Source organism: Monodon monoceros, unplaced genomic scaffold (genome assembly GCF_005190385.1).
Source record: "Monodon monoceros isolate NGI ecotype Baffin Bay Population unplaced genomic scaffold, NGI_Narwhal_1 Super_Scaffold_8, whole genome shotgun sequence".
Lineage (NCBI taxonomy): Eukaryota > Metazoa > Chordata > Mammalia > Artiodactyla > Monodontidae > Monodon > Monodon monoceros.
Window position 1 is genome coordinate 56,953,074 of NW_021703785.1, and position 21,937 is coordinate 56,975,010.

General features: G+C 35.6%; 1 protein-coding gene across 1 annotated transcript in view; it reads left to right on the plus strand.

Annotated features, from left to right (window-relative positions):
• The window catches only part of FNDC3A (fibronectin type III domain containing 3A), a 160,569-nt gene that overhangs the window by 12,660 nt on the left and 125,972 nt on the right, over positions 1 to 21,937 (plus strand). Inside the window, exon 2 of the mRNA XM_029209729.1 lies at positions 10,526 to 10,663. Within this exon, the coding sequence (XP_029065562.1) occupies positions 10,565 to 10,663 (99 nt within the window). The 5' untranslated portion in view covers positions 10,526 to 10,564. The remainder of the gene's footprint in view (positions 1 to 10,525; positions 10,664 to 21,937) is intronic.

Here is a 21,937-nt window from a genome sequence, read left to right on the forward strand (position 1 = left end):
CTCTCTATATAAAAATATGTTGTTGCACTTAGAAAATATGTTGTGGCTTCCCTGGTGGCGCAGTGGTTGAGAGTCCGCCTGCCGATGCAGGGGATACAGGTTCATGCCCCAGTCCGGGAAGATCCCACATGCCGCGGAGCGGCTGGGCCCGTGAGCCGTGGCCGCTGAGCCTGCACGTCCGGAGCCTGTGCTCCGCAAAGGGAGAGGCCACAACAGTGAGAGGGCCGCGTACAGCAAAAAAAAAAAAAAAAAAAAGAGAAAATATGTTGTAAGTTATTTAATATAAATTCATAAGCAGCACATTGCTTATGAAATGTCACCATATAAGCCAAATTGGCAAGTTTATGAATATACCTACTTTAGCAACAAGGATAAAGTGATAAGCCAAAAATATTGTTAACATATGCACCATTGGACTATAGGGTTAATCAATCAGCCATCTCCGAAAACTAAATTAAATATGAGAATGATAAGATAAACATGTAGTAATTGCTAAATAAAAGCTATTAGATTTAAAACCATGACCAGTTGAAGACACTGCAAAAGCCAGAACTAATTGAAGAGAGCACTGATAATAGATAAACGGTTAACAAAGTATCCTTCCCCTAAATTGTGGTAATTCTGTCTGTTGCATGGCAGCCAAATGTCTTAGTAGAATCCTGAATCAGAGGCCCAACTAATCTCCAGAAACATTAATTGTTTATAGATAACACATTTTTTTAGTAAATAAGAACTCACTCTGTAAGTTGCTGGTAAGTAATACTTAGTCTTATGCAGAAATCTAAGAAAGTGCGTGTCATTTTCTCAAAATATTTGTAAAGAGAATATTGATTTTTCTTTCAGTTAAGGGCATATCAAGAGCACGTTGGCTTCCATTGGTGAACCCAGACCATACTTTTTAAAAAAAATCTTGCTTTTAAAGCATTGCCATTTGTGTTCTACTTGTGATAAATTCATTTACCTTTCTACTGCCCATTGCGTACATTAAAAATTAAGAGTAGTGAATTCAGTTCCCTGTCAAGATGGAGTAAAAGGGACTAAACTTACTCTTCTGTCTGAAACAACTAAAAAAAAAACCTAGAAAAAAAACCACATGAAACAGTAGCAGTCAAGATGTTAGATATCATGCAGCGGAAGAGGGAAAACATGAGCCCTAAGATTGGCTCTGCTTATTGCCTGGAGAAAGTTCCCAGGGCACAGGGAGGGGTGTCCCAAGTAGGTCCCATCTCCCTGAGTTGAGATGAAGCTGGCAGTCCAAAGAGAATAATAGAGTGTACAGATCCAAGTACCAGAGAAGAGAGCACTAAACATAAAAAGGACCTCAATGATCTGAAGAAGGTCCCCCTTGAGTATTTAGCACAGTACTGATAAGTGCATACCTGTGAGGAAACTACCCAGGGCTAGAGAAAGAGTCACCTAAAAGGATTATATATTAAATAAAACAGTATCCAAGCTTATACAAGGCCAGAAATAGTGCCTGTTCCCACCAGCCAGAGTAGAAAGCCTCATAATTCTCAGGGCATTTGGTAGAGTACTCTGGAGGGTCTTGGCTCAGTGGTGGGGAAAAATTAACCCTAGACTAAATGTAGCTGTGTTCCTGCCTAACGCCAGAATATAACTTTGTTCTTGCCTAAAGCAAGACCCCAAAGGATCAAACTGTTTCCAAGTCACTTAGCCACATCTCATAGCAAAGCTCAAGAATAGTTATAGGAATACAGAAATATCCAGCAGCCAAGAAGGGAAAATTTACAGTGACTGACGTTCAGTCAAAACTAGTAAGCTTGCAAAGAAGCAGAATAATACAAACCACAATGAGGAGAAAAATCAGCCACTTGAAACTGGCCGCAAAATGACATTGATGATGAATTAATAGTCAGGAACATTAAAACAGTTACGTTTGTATTCAGTATGTTGGAGAAGCTAGAGGAAAGATTGAACATGTTATGTAGAAGTATCCTCTAGATTATAATTACAGTGTCAGAGACAAGATACATTGGATGGGATTAATGGCATGTTAGACATTGCCAAAGAAAAGATTATTGGATGTGAAGACATAGCAATAGAAACTGTCGAAAATGATACATACAGAGAAAAGAGAATTGTTTAAAAAGGTGAACTGAAAAAATATTTGAAGAAATAGTGGCCAGAATTTTTCTGAATTTGATAAAGACTATAAACTAAGAAGCATGATAAGCACAAGAAATATAAATGTCTCCAAGGAACATCATAATTAAATCACTTAAAACAATGATAAAGAGGAAAAAATCTAAAGCAGCTAACATTAATACAGGACAAAGATAAAAGTAATAGATTGCTCGTCAGGAGCAATGTAAATTAGAAGGTAATGTAGCAATATCTTTAAAGCACTAAAAGAAAAACGTGTCAACGTAGGATTCTTTACCCAACAAAAATATCTTTCAGAAGCAAAGTAATGACTTTTCAGACATGCAACAGCTGAAATAGTTTTACCTTCAGTCCTGTACTAAATGACATGTTAAATGGAGTCCTTCAAGCAGAGGAAAATTAAACCATATGGATACCTGGGCCTGAGGAAATGATAACTACATGGGTAAATGTATAAGATTTTAAAACTATTATTATTTAGGTAATTTCAAAGGACAGTTGACTGTTTAACATGATAATGATAATGACTGTGGAGTTTGTAACATATGTAAAAGTAAAATATATGATAATAATAGCACAAGGAAGGGGAGAAAGGGCAGATATATTGTTGTTAAGGTTCTGATACTTATACCTGAAATAGTAAGTTAAACTGTGATAAGTTAGACTGTGCAACATTAGACTGTGATAAGTTAAAGTGCATATTATAAACCCTAAAGCAACCACTAAAGTAATAAAGGATTATAGTCTATAAAGCCAATGGGGATATAAAATGATATAATAAGAAATAATCGAAGACAAAGCAGATAAAGAGGAAAAGGGGAATGAAGAACACATGGGACAAATAGAAAACAAATAGCAAGATGGTAGATTTAAACCCAACTATATCAATACTCACTCATAAACGATCTAAACACTATAATTAAAAGACAGAGATCATTGGATTCAATTTTTTAAAAGTCAATACCCAAGTATATGACACCCACAAGAAACCCACTTTAAATATAAAGACACACGTAAGTTAAAAATAAAAGGTTTGAACATATACCATGCTAACACTATCCAAAAGAAAGCTGGAATGACTGTATTAGATCAGAAGTTAGATTTCAGAGCAAAGATTACCAGGGACAGAAGGGTCATTTTGTAATAATAAAGGGATTAATTCATGAAGAAGACGCAATCCTAAATTTTTATAGATGATAAAACTGCAAAGAGAAATATACAAATAAGAAATTTAGCAGAGGTTCTAATACCCCTCTCTCAACAATTGATAGAGCAGATAGAATGTAAAACCTAAAGCTTTAAAATTTTTTGAAGAAAACTTAGGAGAAAATCTTTGTGACCTTTGATTCGACAAGGATCTCATAGATAGAACTCCAAAAGCACCATCCATAAAATAACAAATTAATCTCTTGGATTTGTCATAATTAAAACTTCTCCTCAAAAGACATTGGTAGGAGAATGCAGAGACAAGCCATAGACTGGGAGAAAATATTTGCCAATCACTTAACTTGATAAAGGACTAGTAACCCAAGTATATTAAAGCGCTATCAAAACTGAGTAATAAGAAAAAACAATCCAGTAACAAAATGAGCAAAAGTATTGACCAGATGCTTAACCAGAAAGCCATACAGAGGGCAGATAAGCACATGAAAACGTGTTGAACATCATTAGTCATTATGGAAATGCAAAGCCTGGGATTTTAAATAGATAGTAGGAAAATTTGGGAGGTGATGGGTAGGTTAATTATCTTGATCATAGTAGTGGTTTCATCAGTGTATTCATGTGTCAGAATTCATTAAGTTGTATACTTTAAATGTGTTATTTAATATGTGTCAGTTGGGCTTCCCTGGTGGCGCAGTGGTTGAGAGTCCGCCTGCCAATGCAGGGGACACGGGTTCGTGCCCTGGTCTGGGAAGATCCCACATGCTGCGGAGTGGCTAGGCTCGTGAGCCATGGCCACTGAGCCTTCGTGTCCGGAGCCTGTGCTCTGCAACGTGAGAGGCCCGCATACAGAAAAAAAAAAAAAAAAAAAGTGTCGGTTATACCAAAATAAAGCTATTTTTTAAATCTATAGTAGTTAGCACATTATATGTGCTTGATGCCATTTCCTAGGAACATTTGAACGTTTGTGTGTGTGTGTGTGTTTTAACCTGTAGGAAATAGCAGTTTCAGTCTGAGAGAAAAATTGATTTGGCTCATAGGCTATTGATTTGGCTGAAATATCCAAAGGCAACTTCAAAGGCCTCATTAAACTTGATTACTTACAAATACTTTCTTCTCCTTAAGGAAACTATTTTTATCTATTTCTAGTTGAAGAACAAGAATGTATTCACATCTGGGTTGGGCCCTTCAAGGATGAAGTATTCTTTACATTGTTATCTCCCTGACTCCTTCATTATCAGTTAATACTTAGTGAAAATTAGTTTTACATCTGTAATCTGTATGGTCATGGGACTAGCAGCATCAGCTTAACCTGGGAATTTATTAGAAACGTGAATTGTTGGGCCCTATCCCACACCTATTGAAACAGACTAGGTGTAGAGCCCAACAGTCTGTTTTAATAAACCCTGCAGGTGATTCTGATACATGCCAAAGTTTGAAAGCTATGGTCTTAGAGCAGCAGTGGGACTTCAGATACTTAGGTACTGATAGTAGTAGAATTCATTTCAAGAAATCTCACAGGATGGCATACTTAAGATTTGTGTATTTCATCATATGTAAATTTTGCCTTCAAAAAAGAGTTAAATACTGAATAGTAGTTACTGAAACATGCCTGAGGTGTTTAGGGGTAAAGTATACTGATGTCTGCAACTTTGAAATGCATTTTTATTTTATTTTTTTATTTTTTTAAATTAATTTATTTATTTTTGACTGCATTGGGTCTTTGTTGCTGTGCGTGGGCTTTCTCTACTTGTGAGTGGGGGCTACTCTTCGTTGTGCACGGGCTTCTCGTGGTGGCTTCTCTTGTTGTGGAGCACGGGCTCTAAGCGTGAGGGCTTCAGTAGTTGTGGCACATGGGCTCAGTAGTTGTGGCTCACGGGCTCTAGAGCACAGGCTCAGTAGTTGCGGCATGCAGGCTTAGTTGCTCTGTGGCATGTGGGATCTTCCTGGATCAGGTCTCGAACCTGTGACCCCTGCGTTGGCAGACAGATTCTTAACCACTGCGCCACCAGGGAAGTCCTATTTCATTTTATTTTTAATATTTATTTTATTTATTCTTTTAATTTTTTTTGTGGCTGTGTGGGGTCTTCATTGCAGCACTCGGGGTCTTTGTTGTGGTGCCGGGCTTCTCTCTAGTTGTGGCTCGCGGGGTCCACAGCACATGGGCTTTGTAGTTTGCGGCACTCGGGGTCTCTCGTTGAGGTGCGAGAGCTCAGTGGTTGTGGCACGCAGGCTTAATTGCCCTGCGGCATGTGGGATCTTAGTTACCCGACCAGGGATCGAACCCGTGTCCCCTGCATTGGAAGGCAGATTCTTTACCACTGGACCACCAGGGAAGTCCCAGATTCTATATGAATTTTAGAATGAATTTTTCTATTTCTAAAAAAAATGCCATTGAGATTTTGATAGGGATTGTATTCAATCTGTAGATTGCTTTGGATATCATAGAATCATAACAATATTAAGTCTTCCAACTATGAACACAGGATGTCTTTCCATTTATTTGTGTCCTCTTTAATTTCTTTTAGTGATATTTCATGGATTTCAGTATACAAATCTTTGTTTTCTTTGGTTAGATTTATTCCTAAGTATTTTATTCTTTTTAATGCTATTGTAAATGGAACAGATTTCAGATCGTTTCAGTTGGTGTATAGAAATGCAACTGATTTTTGTACATTGATTTTGTATCATGCATTTTTAGTGAATTTGTTTATTAGTTCTAATAGTTTTTTAAAAACCTTTAGGGTTTTCTACATGTAAGATCCTGTCATCTGTGAACAAAGATAGTTTTACTTATTTATTCCCAATTTGTATGCCTTTTATTTCTTTTTCATGCTTAATTGCTCTGCCTATGTCTAATGTCTAATACTGTGTCTATTACTATGTCTAATACTGTGAATAGATGTGGTGAGAGTGGGCATTCTAGCCTTGTTCCCGATTAGAGAAAAAGCTTTCAATCTTTCACCACTGAGTATGGTGTTAGCTGTGGGCTTTTCATATGTGGCATTTATTATGTTGAAGTAGTTTCCTTCTATTTCTAGTTTGTTAAGTGTTTTTATCATGAAAGGATGTTGAATCTTGTCAGATGCTTTTTCTGCATCAGCTGGGATGATCGTGTGTTCATTTTACCTTTAAAAAATTTTATTGAAGTATATGCAGAGAAGTACATACTTAGTGTACAGTTCAGTTTATAATACACTAGTAGTTACCATACAACAGCCTCCCAGGTCAAGACGTAGAACAGTGCCAGCACCCAAAAAATGACCTTCATGCCCCTCCCAGTCCCCATCCTTTCTTCCTTTCCAAAGGCAATCACTACATGATTTTTAATACCACAGACAAATTTTATTGGTTTTTAAACTTTCTATAAATAAAATGGTGCAGTTTGTACTCTTCTGTGTGTTTTTCACTCACATTGTATTTGTGAAATTTATTTGTATTGTTCTCTATATTACTACTTCATTAATTTTCATTGCTGTATAGTAGTCCATTGGGTGAATCAGATACAGTTTACCATTTACTGTTGAGGGACATTTAGCTTATTTACAATTTGGGGCTATTAAAGAATAATGCTGCTATACATCCCTTCTTGTACTTATCTTTTGGTGTGCATGTGCATGCATTTCTTTTTGGTATATACCAGGAGTCTAATAGCTGGATCATGACGGGGTCATAGAATATTTATATGTTCAATTTTGGTAGGTAGTATCAAACTGGTTTCCAAAGTGATTTTATGAGTTTTCATTCACATTCCATATGAGTGTGCTAGTTGCTCTGTAGCCTCACTAATACTTGATATTGTCAGTCTTTTCCATTTTTACTATCCTAGTATATGGTGGTATTTCATTATGATTTTAATTAGCTTTTTCCTAATAAATAATGAACTTGAGAATCTTCTCATATGTTTATTGGTCTCTTGAATTTCTGCTTTTGTGAAGAGCACATTCAAGTCTCATCTCATTTTTCTATTTTTTAAAAACTCAATTTGTAGGAGGCCTGTATATATACGAAATATGTCCTCTTTTCCAGTTATATGTGTTGTAAATATTTTTCAGTCTGTGGCTTGCATTTTCATTCTCTTAAAGATTTTTTAAATGAATCATAGTTCTTAATTTTCATGAAGTTCAATATGTCATTCTTTTCCTTTATGATTTAAGAAACATAATTTATACCCTGTGTAAAAAATCTTTCTCTGTGTCACAGTTATGAAGATATTCTTTTGTGTTATCTCTAGAAGCTTTTTTGTCTTACTTTTTGCATTCAGATATGCATACAGTCTACTTGGCATCAATTTTTTAAACATTGTTTAATTTGACATTAGTTAGAATTCTGACTAATAGAAAATTTGCAAGAATAGTACAAAGATATCCAGCTATTCTTCACACGGACTCCCCAAATGTTAATATTTTATTGTATTATTACCACATAGATGGTCAAATATTGATATATAGATATAGATATAAACAGATATGCTGGAGCCATCTTGTGCTTGTATACAAAAGTTGATTGCTAAAAATTCAGGCATTTTCAGATCGATTTTTAAACCATGATGGCTTGAAATGGGGCATGGAGGAATATGTATTCCATGGAAATTAGCAGATGGAACAAATCACTTCTCCCCTTTTTTGCACATATCAAATATTATATTATTAAAAACAAGCAAAAATAGATGCATAACTTAAAACAAGTGGGTATTTGTGGTCACAAGATAAGATGAGAACATAGGAACTTAGTAGTAACAAAATTAGAAGAAATTGATTGAAAGAAGAAGCTGACAGTGTTCTCTATGCAGGAATGAAAGGAATTTTTAGGTTTCTAAATGCAACATTTTAGTTGCATGACTGAAGTTTCCAATTTGCAAGCTGAAATAAAACCAGCTACTTTGCATGTAGTGTGATGAATATGGCCATAAAAGAAGGCAGTTCATAAATGAAACGATGTTATAGCTTTGAAGAGAGTAAAATCAGAGATAACACCTTAAATGGAATGATAATATTAAAACACAGCATATGGCTTCAGATTCATTGTATAATACCACTGGAATTAACGGGAGATTCAGAAGAAATTTCTATTTTTATTTGTAAAGCTTCCAGTCCACCTCTTGAAACCAAATTATGGTTGTATCTTCATCATTGCATTCTAAAATTTTTGTAATAATGGTGGCTTGCAGTTTTAACTAAGCATATTAAATATTAGGATACAATGACAAAAGAAAAATTCTCAGTGGTTGTTATTTTTTTAATTTATTAATTTTAAAAGGTAAATTACTTATAAACTTTCTCTGGTTAATCCTGAGTTAGCTTCCTAAAATGTTTCTTCTTGAACTAAATCTTATGACATGCAAGAGGGAAAATACATTGACTCTTTCCCATCTTATATATAATTCTTTGTGTGTTCCACAGTCAAATTATTTGACATGATTTAAGGTACTCAATGATTTTGTTGGACTTTAAGAAATATAGCAATACAGATTAAGCCAGAATTTAGATTTGCTCCTTCATTTATATATGTCTATAAAAATGTTTATATACTGTATATATAGAACATACATGTGTTTATATCATATGTATTTATTATATAAATATATATATGTTATGTTTAAATGGCATGCATTTTTATGAGATAGCTAAATAATATAAAATGTTCCATACTATAGTTTTAAGTATAAAATCTTGAAGTAGATACCTGTATTGAATATTTTTTTTAATCTTAAAATAGTGTTGGGCTTCCCTGGTGGCACAGTGGTTGAGAGTCCACCTGCTGATGCAGGGGACACGGGTTCGTGCCCCAGTCCAGGAAGATCCCACATGCCGCAGAGCGGCTGGGCCCGTGAGCCATGGCCGCTGAGCCTGCAGGTCTGGAGCCTGTGCTCCGCAACAGAAGAGGCCACAACAGTGAGAGGCCCGCATACCACAAAAAAAACCAAACCAAAACAAAACAGTGTTTATATATCTAAATAGAAAACTGTTTTTAGGTTAAATCAACTTATATGAAAGTTTTCTGCAAAGATTCAGAATTTTTAAATAAATAGCATGAATTTAATGTCTTATAAAAGTTAAACATTTTGACACTGCTGAATTGTAGAATGCGGCAAGCATCCAAAAATGTTTGTTATTTTGTCTTTCAGTATAGATTTGATAAAATTTATGATTGAGCTCAGTTGTACTCATTTTGACTTGTAATTTACTGATGTTTTAACGGTTGATGTTATATATGGTAGACTAATATTGCTTATATCAAATCTTTTACTTTTTATATAAGTGATAATGTATATACAGTTAAAGAGTTCTAAGTGTATGTGCTTGTATCACTGAAATGATTTGGCTTATTGTAAAGTATTTAGAAAAAAATAATAAAACCAGAATGACAGAAGACCAAAGCCAGAGCTTAACGCTTAAAACTTGAAGATTCTTTTTCTTATCCTGAGCAAATTTTTCAAATTTTGCTGTTTGAGGAATCAGTGAAAAATTATAATTCTTGTGAGTTCCTAGAGACTGGTAGGGTGATGAGGGGAAACTGGGCCTTCACAAACACCTTCTCAGCTCAGATTAAAACATCAGTGATAGAGTTGCCTCATTCAATCATTGCATTTTAGTTCCTATCCCACTGTTTAGCTAAAGTAGTGGTGGTTAAATTAAATAAATATTATATAGAGGTGGAAGGGATAGAGAGACAGACAGACATGGAATTTATTCATTTTTATTTTTGGCTGTGTTGGGTCTTCGTGGCTGCGTACAGGCTTTCTCTAGTTGTGGCGAGCGGGGGCTACTCTTCGTTGTGGTGGGCGGGCTTCTCATTGCGGTGACTTCTCTTGTTGCGGAGCACAGACTCTAGGTATGTGGGCTTCAGTAGTTGTGGCTCGAGCTCTAGAGCGCAGGCTCAGTAGTTGTGGCGCACGGGCTCAGTTGCTCTGCAGCACGTGGGATCTTCCTGGACCACGGATTGAACCTGTGTCCCCTGCATTGGCAGGCGGATTCTTAACCACTTGCCACCAGGTAAGTCCCCAGACATGGAATTTAAATAGAAGCTCCTGATGTGTATCTTGGTTTGCTGTCTGCATTGACAGACAGCTGGTAAATAAGAAATATATTTCCTTAAATGATCCATTGACAGAAAAAAGCTGTCAACAGAGTATTGTAAAATTTCCTTTGACAAGAATATATCTTTATCTTGAATGTATTATATTTTAATATATTTTTAACGATGTACACACAAATGGCTATGTATTTTTGTTTTTCAGAGTTGGAGGGTTATCCGGTATATTAATGTCTTATTGATAATGGCAGAACATCCACCACTACTGGATACCACTCAGATTTTAAGTAGTGATATTTCTCTCCTATCTGCCCCTATTGTAAGTGCAGATGGAACACAACAGGTAAGGAAACTGAAATGTTTATTTTCTTATGTCTAGTACACATGTATTTCTTTCAGAAGAATGCAAAATTTAGAACAGAATGAGGCAGCACAACAGTAGGTTCCTGTTAATTCATATTTTAAACTCCAGTTCAAAATGTTGTTTTGGTTTTATAGGACGATGAAATAATGAGACTGTTTGTGAAGTTGCTTCTAAAATGTCTCACTAATTAATGATTAAATTTCTTGTGTTTATATTTAGTTCCCACTGAAATTTTTTTTGTTTTACTTTAGACAATGTACTAGTCCCTGAGTGTTTTTTAACTAAGTTTAACCTTGTACCTTAATGATTATTATAAATCATTATTTCAAATCATTATGAAATCATGACTTCTTTATGTGATTAAATGACGGTAATAAAATGTTATCTCTTTTTCTTATTTTCTCCTCACCGGAATCCCCCCTCCCAAAAGCAAACACACAATTCGTGGTGTGTTTTTCTCCCAACCCAGGGCTTTATAAATAAAGTTATCTTATTTTGTTGAATTTTGCCTCATTCCCCCAATAATCCTAAAGGGATGGGAATGAGGGACTTTCATAAGTACCTGTTATGTGCCAAGCAATGTACTTAATTCTCACAACTACCCTGTATGGTAGTGATTTTAATATTGTAAGTGAAGAAACAAAGATTAAGGACATAATAAATAAGAAGAAGAAGATAGAACAATTTGAGTTCTCACTATATAAAAAACATGTGCTAAGAACTTTATGATCTTATTTAATTCTTTCAGCAATCCTGTCCCTATTGCAGATGAAACAAAATGAGTTTCAGAAAGGCTCAAGATCACACAAAGCTTTTTTGCTCCATTACTCATACTGCTTCCTTGGGACACTAAAATAATACAGTCTTATTTTGTTACTTTACAAACTTCGTGCCTATAGTGGACAATTATTATTTGCTTACAAGATAAGGGGCTACTTTGTTAACTTGGCTATTGAAAAATCAAGTGATTAGCTTGTGTTCTAAAGTATATATTGGTTTTGATTTTCACATGTGCTCTGATAGCTTTTAGCAGCAACCTCTTTTCACTAAAGTTGCTTTTTATAGTCAAATTTAAGTCCGTTAAGATTTTTTTCTCCCTTAAAAATAACAGATGTGGCAGATATTCATTTACTTCGAGGCTCTGGGAGTGCTTTCAGTTATCATTGTTGCTTCAGGCAGATCACTGGCTTCAAGTTGTTTATAGTGTAATACAAGAAAGAATCTATTAAGCAGCCAATTACAGTACACTGATATAGTTGCTACAGTGTATAGTCTGTTAAAGGGAAGACAGTAGGCTGAAACAAGACCACAGTGCCCTCTCAAGACTTATTTCTCTCTTTCCCCCCAAAAGGAGATTCTGTTGGCAGAATTTTCTTGAAATCTTGAGGGTACCATGGCTAGCATATAGTAGTAGTTGTGTAGATGGGTATGGAGAAAGGAGCTGGGAATAGAAGAGCACACTAGAGCAAGATTTGAAGGATCAGGGAGAGTCACTAGGTCTAGAGGACCTAATTTTTTTTAGTTAGGGTTTGAAAAATCAGGTGTCAAGAGGTGGAATAAAGCCTTAAATTCTAACTAGCAAGGACAGTGCCTTGTAGTTTGATAGGGAGAGAGAAAAATGAGTGGAAAGAGCATAGGATTTGGTTGATAGACTTAGATTTGATTTGGGTGACTTAAGACAAAGTATTTAACTTCTCTGTGTATGTTTGCTTCTCTATAAGATAGAGGTAGTAATAGCTGCTTAGAGTAGCTGTAGCTATGAGGGTGAAATGAGCTTGAAGGAGCTCAGTAAATATTTGCTAAATTTGAATTGAAGCACTTAATAAATGTTTAAAAGACTGAAGAAACTATATAGGTATGTCAGTCAGGACTTAAGTCAACAGAGATAGTTATAGTAAGATAATAGATAATTATGATGGATCCAGACTAAAGTATAAGTGTAAGAGAGTGGACCAATAGCTATGGTAGAATGTAAGGAACTGAAGAAAAGCAGATAACAGTAAGTAGATAACAACTGACAACATGCATCTCTTTGTCTTAACTCAGGAACTTACTGGTATGCCAAGCATGGCCAAGTTAGAGCTTGCCTCTGGTGATATGACACTACCTGGTTGGTGCCCAGAGTAAAGAAGCAAGCTAAAGACAGTTCCTGACAGGAGGAACTCTCGGGTATATGTATGATGTTAAAAATTTAGGAAAACAGATAGGTTGTCCCTTGTCTTTACTCTCTTGGAAATATTATTCTATTTCTTGGGAATATGAGATTTCTGTTCCATCCCTTGATATCAAATTAATTTTCTTATGGCTGGCCATCCAGATTATCTATCTCCTCCTTAATATTTTCTAATTTTTTATAGCAAACATTTTAAACAATGTCACATTATACATAGTGGGTCTTTTGGCTTATGAATTATACTAGAGGGAATCTCTCCTGATATCATTACTGCTAGTGTTGCTTTTAGCGAAGCTATAATAGACATTTATCATTCGTTTTGATTGGCAGCACCTGAACTATTTTTTGTGTTTGAAGAATTTCATTCCTCTTTTTCCTATTAATAAACTTTATTTTTAGAGCGTTTTAGGTTTACAGAAAAATTGAGCAGAGTGATTTTCTCATATGCCTCTTCCACACAGTTTCCCCTATTATTAACATCTTAATAGGTACATTTGTTACAATTAATAAACCATTATTGGTACATTATTATTAAGTTCCATGGTTTACATCAGGGTTCATTCTTGGTATTGTACAGTTCTATGGGTTTTGACAAATGTGTAATGCTGTATATCACTATTGCAGTATTATACAGAACAGTTTAACTGCCTTAAAACTCCACTGTGCTCTATTATCCCTCCCTCACTCCCCACCCCTGAAACTTTGGCAACCACTGATATTTTTACTGTCCCTATAATTTTTGTCTTTTTCCAGAATGTCTTATAATCTGATTCATACAGTATGTACCTTTTTTAGACCAACTTCTTTCACTTAGCAATATGGTCTTGAAAATTTCTTCTTGTGGCTATTTCAGTAGCTCCTTTTTGCTATTGTATAATACTTCATTGTTTGAATGTCCTGGTTTATTCATTCACCTGTTAAAGGACAGCTTGATTGTTTCTAGTTTTTGGTGATTATAAATAAAGCTGCTCTAAACATTTATGTGTAGGTTTTTGGATAGACGTAAGTTTTCAACTCAATTGGAGAAATATTTAGGAACATCAGTGCTAGATTGTTTGGTAAGACTCTGCTTAGCTTTATAAGAAACTAACAAACTGTTTTCCAGAGTGGCTATACCATTTCGCATTCTCAAGCATGTCCTCGATTTGAGATTGTATCCTTTCCTGATAGAGCAGGTAAAGCGTTTATGAGTGCTTGTGCTGCCCTGTTAGAACCCCCAGATATGCTTTAGGGAATTTGAACTTTAAGCACAAGTGGAATGCTCCCAGCTGTATTCACTATTGCTACCATCAAAAGAAAAGTTCAGGTATTTTGGTTTCTTGTGTGGTTCAGTACTTTCCTAATTTAACTTTACCTTCTCTAATTTTTACTCATTTACCTTCCAAAAATATTGAATGCATTTAAACTTTTGGCTAAGATCTTTCAAAACTCAGTGCCTGTCTAGCTTCTTTATCAGAATCTTCTCCATTTCATTAATTTTTTAATTATTATTTTGTAACTCTATAATTATTTTCTCACTTTTACCTGCTTGATTTTGATTTATGGAGGTGACTGAGTAATGACATAGACTAATGCCATTGAAGGCAAAAGTAATGACAGAGAGAGACTAATGCCATTGAAGGCAAATTACTTACATTTCCTGAAAGAAGGGAGCACACCATGCCATGCTGGGCCACAAGGGAAACATCAGGTTTTGGTCAGGAGGCAGAAGCAGGAACAAGAGGAAAGCCTAGGCCAAAGCCATTAAATTGGTGTTTTCTCAGGAAAGGCACAACAGTGTAGAGTAAGTAGCTTAGGATTGGCTATTTAATAATTGTGGCAGGCAAGAAATAACAAGTATTGACTAGGATATGGAGAAAAGGGAACCCTTGTATACTGTTGGTAGGAAGGTATGGAGAAAAGGGAACTCTTGTATACTGTTGGTAGGAAGGTATGGATAAATTGGTGCAGGCACTATGGAGAACAGTATGGAGATTCCTCAAAAAATTAAAAATAGAACTACTATACGATCCTGCAATTTTATTTCTTGGTATTTATCTGAAGGAAGTGAAATCACTGTCTGGAAAAAATATATCTACATTTTTGTGTTGCAGCATTATTGTGTTGTGTTTGTTGCAGCATTATTTACAGTAGTGAAGACATGGAAACAACCTATGTATCCATCAGTGGATGAAAAGATAAAGAAGTTGTGGTGTGTGTGTATGTGTATATGTGTATGCATACACACGATGGAATATTATTCAGTCATGAAAAAGAAGAAAATCTTACCATTTGCCACAACGTGGATGTACCTTGAGGGCATTATGCTGAGTGAAATGTCAGACAGAGAAAGACAATTATTGTATGGTCTCACTTACGTATGGAATATTTTTTAAAATGAACTTATAGATACAGAGAACAAATTGGTAGTTGCCAGAGGTGGGTGGTTATGGGGGGGTGGGCAAAATGGATGAAGATGGCCAAAAGGTACAAACATCCAGTTACAAGATAAATAAGTCCTGGGAATGTAATACACAGCAAGGTGACTATAGTTAACAACACTGTATTGTATTTGAAAGTTGCTGAGAGAGTGGATCTTAAAAGTTGTCATCACAAGAAAAAACTTGTAACTATGTGTGGTGGTAGGTGTTGACTAAACTTACTGTGGTAATTATTTTGTGATATATTCATATATCAAATCATTACGTTGTACACTTAAAACTAATATAATGTTCTATCAGTTATATCTCAATTTTAATAGTAATCTTTTTATTTATTTATTTATTTTTATATTTATTTTTGGCTTCATTTCTGTGCGAGGGCTTTCTCTAGTTGCGGCAAGCGGGGGCCACTCTTCATCGTGGTGCGCGGGCCTCTTCAGTATCGCGGCCTCTTGTTGCAGAGCACAGGCTCAGTAGTTGTGGCTCATGGGCCTAGCTGCTCCGCGGCATGTGGGATCTTCCCAGACCAGGGCTCGAACCAGTGTTCCCTGCATTAGCAGGCAAATTCTCAACCACTGCGCCACCAGGGAAGCCCAATTATATCTCAATTTTAAGAAAATAAAAAAAAATAATTCTGGCAGATTTGGGGCTATACAGGTGGTCTTTAGTTTCCTGTTACTTGGCCGTGGGATGGTTTAGGGCAGTGGAAATATTGGCTTGGTGTGTAAGAGTTCAGTAAGGGGGTCAGTTGGAGCTGTAGACTTGAAATTGGTTGGTTTGCATATGAGAGGTGTGCTCCTGGCTGAGCTCTTTACTACCTCTAAGAATTGGTTAGCCCTGGGACAGGCCGTCTCTCCCCAGCCAGCTCAGCCATCAATGCCAAAGCATCATGAACACAGAAAATAAGAAAATATGGTTAAAATAATTGGCCCTGTGTTGAAAAGATGCCAAATAGACAAATACAGAATTTAAGAAAACATGAAACATCTCCTCAGCTTACTGTTTTCAAAACCTGTTTAAATTGTAAGCTATAACCTGTATATGTAGAAAAGTACATAAAACAAATATATAATATAGCACATGATTAAAGAGCATAAATCTTATAACTGCCAGCCAGACTAAGAGGTAGAATACTGCCAACACCCTAGAAATCCCCTGTGTGTTCCTTCTACATCACAATACCCTCTCTAGTTGGAGGTTACCACTATCCTTACTTCTATGGGAATTACTTCCAGACTTTTCTTTATGGTTTTATCTATGCAGACATCACTAAGCAATAATTGTTTAGATTTGCCTATTCTTGATCTTTAACTAAAGTAATCTTTACTGTAACTGTTCTTTTGTGTCTTGCTGGGTTTGTACAACATTGTTTTTAAGATTCATTCTTATTGGATGTTGCTGAAATTTGTTCTTTTCATTGTTGTATAGGATTCCATGTATGGTTATACAACAGTATATTCATTTATCTATTCTTGGTGGACATTTGGACAGTTTCTAGTTTGATACTGTTTTTTCTTTTTGATTTGTCAAAACTCTTGATATATATTCTGGATATAAACCTTTTGTTAGTCACCAGTGTGGTGAATGCTTTCTCTTATCCTTGTAACCACACTCTTTAGTGTCTTTTGATGAACAATTCTTAATTGTAATGTGGTCAAATTTATCAGTTCTTTTTATCTAGAGTTAGTGTATTGTTTTTTGTTTAATTTTTTCCTACACTGAGGCAATGAAAATATTTTCCTATATTATCTTCTAAAAAGTATAGTTTTGCTTTGAACATTTTATTCAGAAATCCACTGGAGTTGATTTCTGTGAATTGTGTCAAGCATGGGTTCAATTTGATTATTTTTCCATACATATATTGAATTATCTCACACCATTTATTGAAGTGACGATCATTTTCCTATCACTTTACAGTGATCTTTATGCCATAAGTTAAGTGACCATATATTTGTGGGATTGTTTCTGGATTATTAATTCTATTCCATTGATCTGTTTGATTATTCCTGTGCCAGGAATACACCAATACTTTAAGTGGAGTCTTGGTATCTAGTAGGGCAAACTATCTCACTTTGTTGTTCTTTGAGAGTGTCTTGATATTCTTGGCCTTTGCATTTACATATAAATTTTAGAATTAGCTTATCAATATACACATACACAGCCTGCTGAGATTTGGGTTTGGAGTACTTTGCATCTATAGATCAAGTTAGGAGAGAATTGACATCTTTATAATATTGAGTCTTTCAGTCCTTGAAGTTGAAGTTGGTATATCTAAGCTCTTAGAAATTGTGTGCATGTGTGTGAAATTTCATGTCCTGTTGTTGGTAAATAGAAACACAGTTTATATTTCTTTAATATCTAGCAACCTTGCAGGATAATCATCTCTTTTTTTTTTTTAACATCTTTATTGGAGTATAATTGCTTTACAATGGTGTGTTAGTTTCTGCTTTATAACAAAGTGAATCAGTTATACATATACATATGTTCCCATATGTCTTCCCTCTTGCGTCTCCCTCCCTCCCACTCTCCCTATCCCACCCCTCCAGGCTGTCACAAAGCACCGAGCTAATATCCCTGTGCCATGCGGCTGCTTCCCACTAGCTATCTACCTTACTACGTTTGTTAGTGTGTATATGTCCATGACTCTCACCCTGTCAAAGCTCACCCTTCCCCCTCCCCATATCCTCAAGTCCGTTCTCCAGTAGGTCTGCGTCTTTATTCCTGTCTTACCCCTAGGTTCTTCATGACATTTTTTTTTCTTAAATTCCATATATATGTGTTAGCATACAGTATTTGTCTTTTTCTTTCTGACTTACTTCACTCTGTATGACAGACTCTAGGTCTATCCATCTCATTGCAAATAGCTCAATTTCGTTTCTTTTTAAGGCTGAGTAATATTCCAATGTGTATATGTGCCACATCTTCTTTATCCATTCATCCGATGATGGGCACTTAGGTTGTTTCCATCTCCGGGCTATTGTAAATAGAGCTGCGATGAACATTTTGGTACATGACTCTTTTTGAATTTTGGTTTTCTCAGGGTATATGCCCAGTAGTGGGATTGCTGGGTCATATGGTAATTCTATTTGTAGTTTTTTAAGGAACCTCCATACTGTTCTCCATAGTGGCTGAACCAATTCACATTCCCACCAGCAGTGCAAGAGGGTTCCCTTTTTTCCACACCCTTTCCAGCATTTATTGTTTCTAGATTTTTTGATGATGGCCATTCTGACTGGTGTGAGATGATATCTCATTGTAGTTTTGATTTGCATTTCTCTAATGATTAATGATGTTGAGCACTCTTTCATGTGTTTGTTGGCATTCTGTATATCTTCTTTGGAGAAATGTCTATTTAGGTCTTCTGCCCATTTTTGGATTGGGTTGTTTGTTTTTTTGTTATTGAGCTGCATGAGCTGCTTGTAAATTTTGGAGATTAATCCTTTGTCAGTTGCTTCATTTGCAAATATTTTCTCCCATCCTGAGGGTTGTCTTTTCGTCTTGTTTATGGTTTCCTTTGCTGTGCAAAAGCTTTGAAGTTTCATTAGGTCCCATTTGTTTATTTTTGTTTTTATTTCCATTACTCTAGGAGGCGGGTCAGAAAGGATCTTGCTGTGATTTATGTCATAGAGTGTTCTGCCTATGTTTTCCTCTAAGAGTTTGATAGTTTCTGGCCTTACATTTAGGTCTTTAATCCATTTTGAGCTTATTTTTGTGTATGGTGTTAGGGAGTGATCTAATCTCATACTTTTACATGTACCTGTCCAGTTTTCCCAGCACCATTTATTGAAGAGGCTGTCCTTTTCTCCACTGTACTTTCCTGCCACCTTTATCAAAGATAAGGTGTCCATATGTGCGTGGGTTTATCTCTGGGCTTTCTATCCTGTTCCATTGATCTATCTTTCTGTTTTTGTGCCAGTACCATACTGTCTTGATTACTGTAGCTTTGTAGTATAGTCTGAAGTCAGGGAGCCTGATTCCTCCAGCTCCTTTTTTCGTTCTCAAGATTGCTTTGGCTATTCGGGGTCTTTTGTGTTTCCATACAAATTGTGAGATTTTTTGTTCTAGTTCTGTGAAAAATGCCATTGGTAGTTTGATAGGGATTGCATTGCATTGAATCTGTAGATTACTTTGGGTAGTAGAGTCATTTTCACAATGTTGATTCTTCCAATCCAAGAACATGGTATATCTCTCCATCTATTTGCATCATCTTTAATTTCTTTCATCAGTGTCTTATAGTTTTCTGCATACAGGTCTTTTGTCTCCTTAGGTAGGTTCAATTTACTATTGATGGAAACTTGGGTTGTTTCCAGTTTTTGATTATCACAAGTAGTTCTTCAAAACATTCTTGTACACTACTTTTATACATGTGCATGCTTTTCTTTTGGGTATATACCTAATAGTGGAGTGCATGGATCATAGGGAATATATATGTTCAAATAGTAACTATTACTTTTTGTTGTTGTTTATCTCTACTTATACATCTCAGAATACCTCAAGTACAATTGAACTCTCCTCATATTCCCTCAGACACCAAACTTTTACTACTACTTCTGTCTTGCCTTATTGTGGAGGGCTATTATTTTCCCCAAATAGCTGCTGCCTCCCTCTAGAGTAAGATTATTTTTTCCCACCCCACTGATGGCAAAGAAAAAGGTTTCCAAAGAGGCTGTACCAGTTTACACTTCCACAGGCAGTATATTGTTGGCAGTTGCTCTACAGTCAAATCGTTTGGAATTGTCTGTTTTATTTTATCTATTATCATGATAGGTATGTATACTAGTTGAATTTTAGAGGAAATATCCACATACCTCCTGTGTGAACAAAAATAAATATACTTCCCTCTTGGGGAATATCTGAATAAAATGCCTATTATTTAATTAGTAAACATCAATTCCAGTGTCTTATATGTGTCTATAAAAATAATTGACCACCTAATGGTCTGTATACCTATGTAATATAGAAATTGGCATTTTAAAACGAAAACAGTTGGTAAACTTAACTGGCACATTAGTAAGTGCTTTTTTTTAAACACCTTTATTGTAGTATAATTGCTTTACAATGGTGTGTTAGTTTCTGCTTTATAACAAAATGAGTCAGCTATACATATACATATATCCCCATATCTCCTCCCTCTTGCATCTCCCTCCCACCCTCCCTATCCCACCCCTCTAGGTGGTCACAAAGCACCGAGCTGATCTCCCTGTGCTATGCGGCTGCTTCCCACTAGCTATTTTACATTTGGTAGTATATATAAGTCCATGCCACTCTCTCACTTTAGCATTTGTTGTAAAGCTGGTTTGGTGGTGCTGAATTCTCTTAACTTTTGCTTGTGTATAAAGGTTTTAATTTCTCCGTCAAATCTGAATGAGATCCTTGCTGTGTAAAGTAATCTTGGTTTTAGGTTTTGCCCTTTCATCACTTTAAATATGTCCTGCCACTCCCTTCTGGCTTGCAAAGTTTCTGCTGAAAGATCAGCTGTTAACCTTATGGGGATTCCTTTGTATGTTATTTGTTGTTTTTCTCTTGCTGCTTTTAATATTTTTTCTTTGTATTTAATTGTTGATAGTTTTATTAATATGTGTCTTGGTGTGTTTCTCCTTGGATTTATCCTGTATGGGACTCTCTGCACCTGCTGGACTTGATTGACTATTTCCTTTCCCATATTAGGGAACTTTTCAACTATAATCTCTTCAAATATTTTCTCAGTCCCTTTCTTTTTCTCTTCTTCTGGGACCCCCTATAATTCGAATGTTGGTGTGTTTTATGTTGTCCCAGAGGTCTCTGAGACTGTCCTCAATTCTTTTCATTCTTCTTTCTTTATTCTGCTCTGTGGTAGTTATTTCCACTATTGTATCCTCCAGGTCTCTTATCCATTCTTCTGCCTCAGTTATTGTGCTGTTGAATCCTTCCAGAGAATTTTTAATTTCTTTTATTGTGGTGTTCATCATTGCTTGTTTGTGCTTTAGTTCTAGGTCCTTGTGAAACGTTTCTTGTATTTCTCCATTCTGTTTCCAAGATTTTGGATCATCTTTACTTTGGATCAAAATTTACTTTGGTGATGGTTGTACAAATCTGTGTGTATACCAGAAACCACTGAATTGTACTGTTTAAAGGGTAAATTTTATAGTGTATGGATTATATCTCATTAAAAAATATCTTAAAACCCATCTCCATATTTTAGATGTGTTTATATAAATGCCATTGCTGGTAATCTAGAAATAAATTATTGTTATAAGACTTGTCAGTCTTTGATAAATTGGCTAAATTTATAGAATCAATTTCAGAATTAAAACATTTCTAAATATATGATGATAAATTGTTTGCATAGTGACACTGTCTACTTCCTTGCATATTTATCTGCATATAGTATTTATAAGCTATAAATATACTGACATACTCCAAGATCAGAGAGCTAAAATAAATAAAATTACTAAAACTGTGGCTTTAAAATAAAATGTATTTGGAAGCAGCATACTATTAAAATTCCAACTTGTTGACTGACATTGTATGATCCAGAAGCAGTTGCTACCACAGCTCTTTGTTGATTTAGTTGTTACAGTGACCTGATAAATTCCTTTCAACAGGAAGCTTATTATTATACATTGGCTAGTTTGATTGGAAACAAGGTTTGAGGTAGGTATTGATGAATACACTGATAAT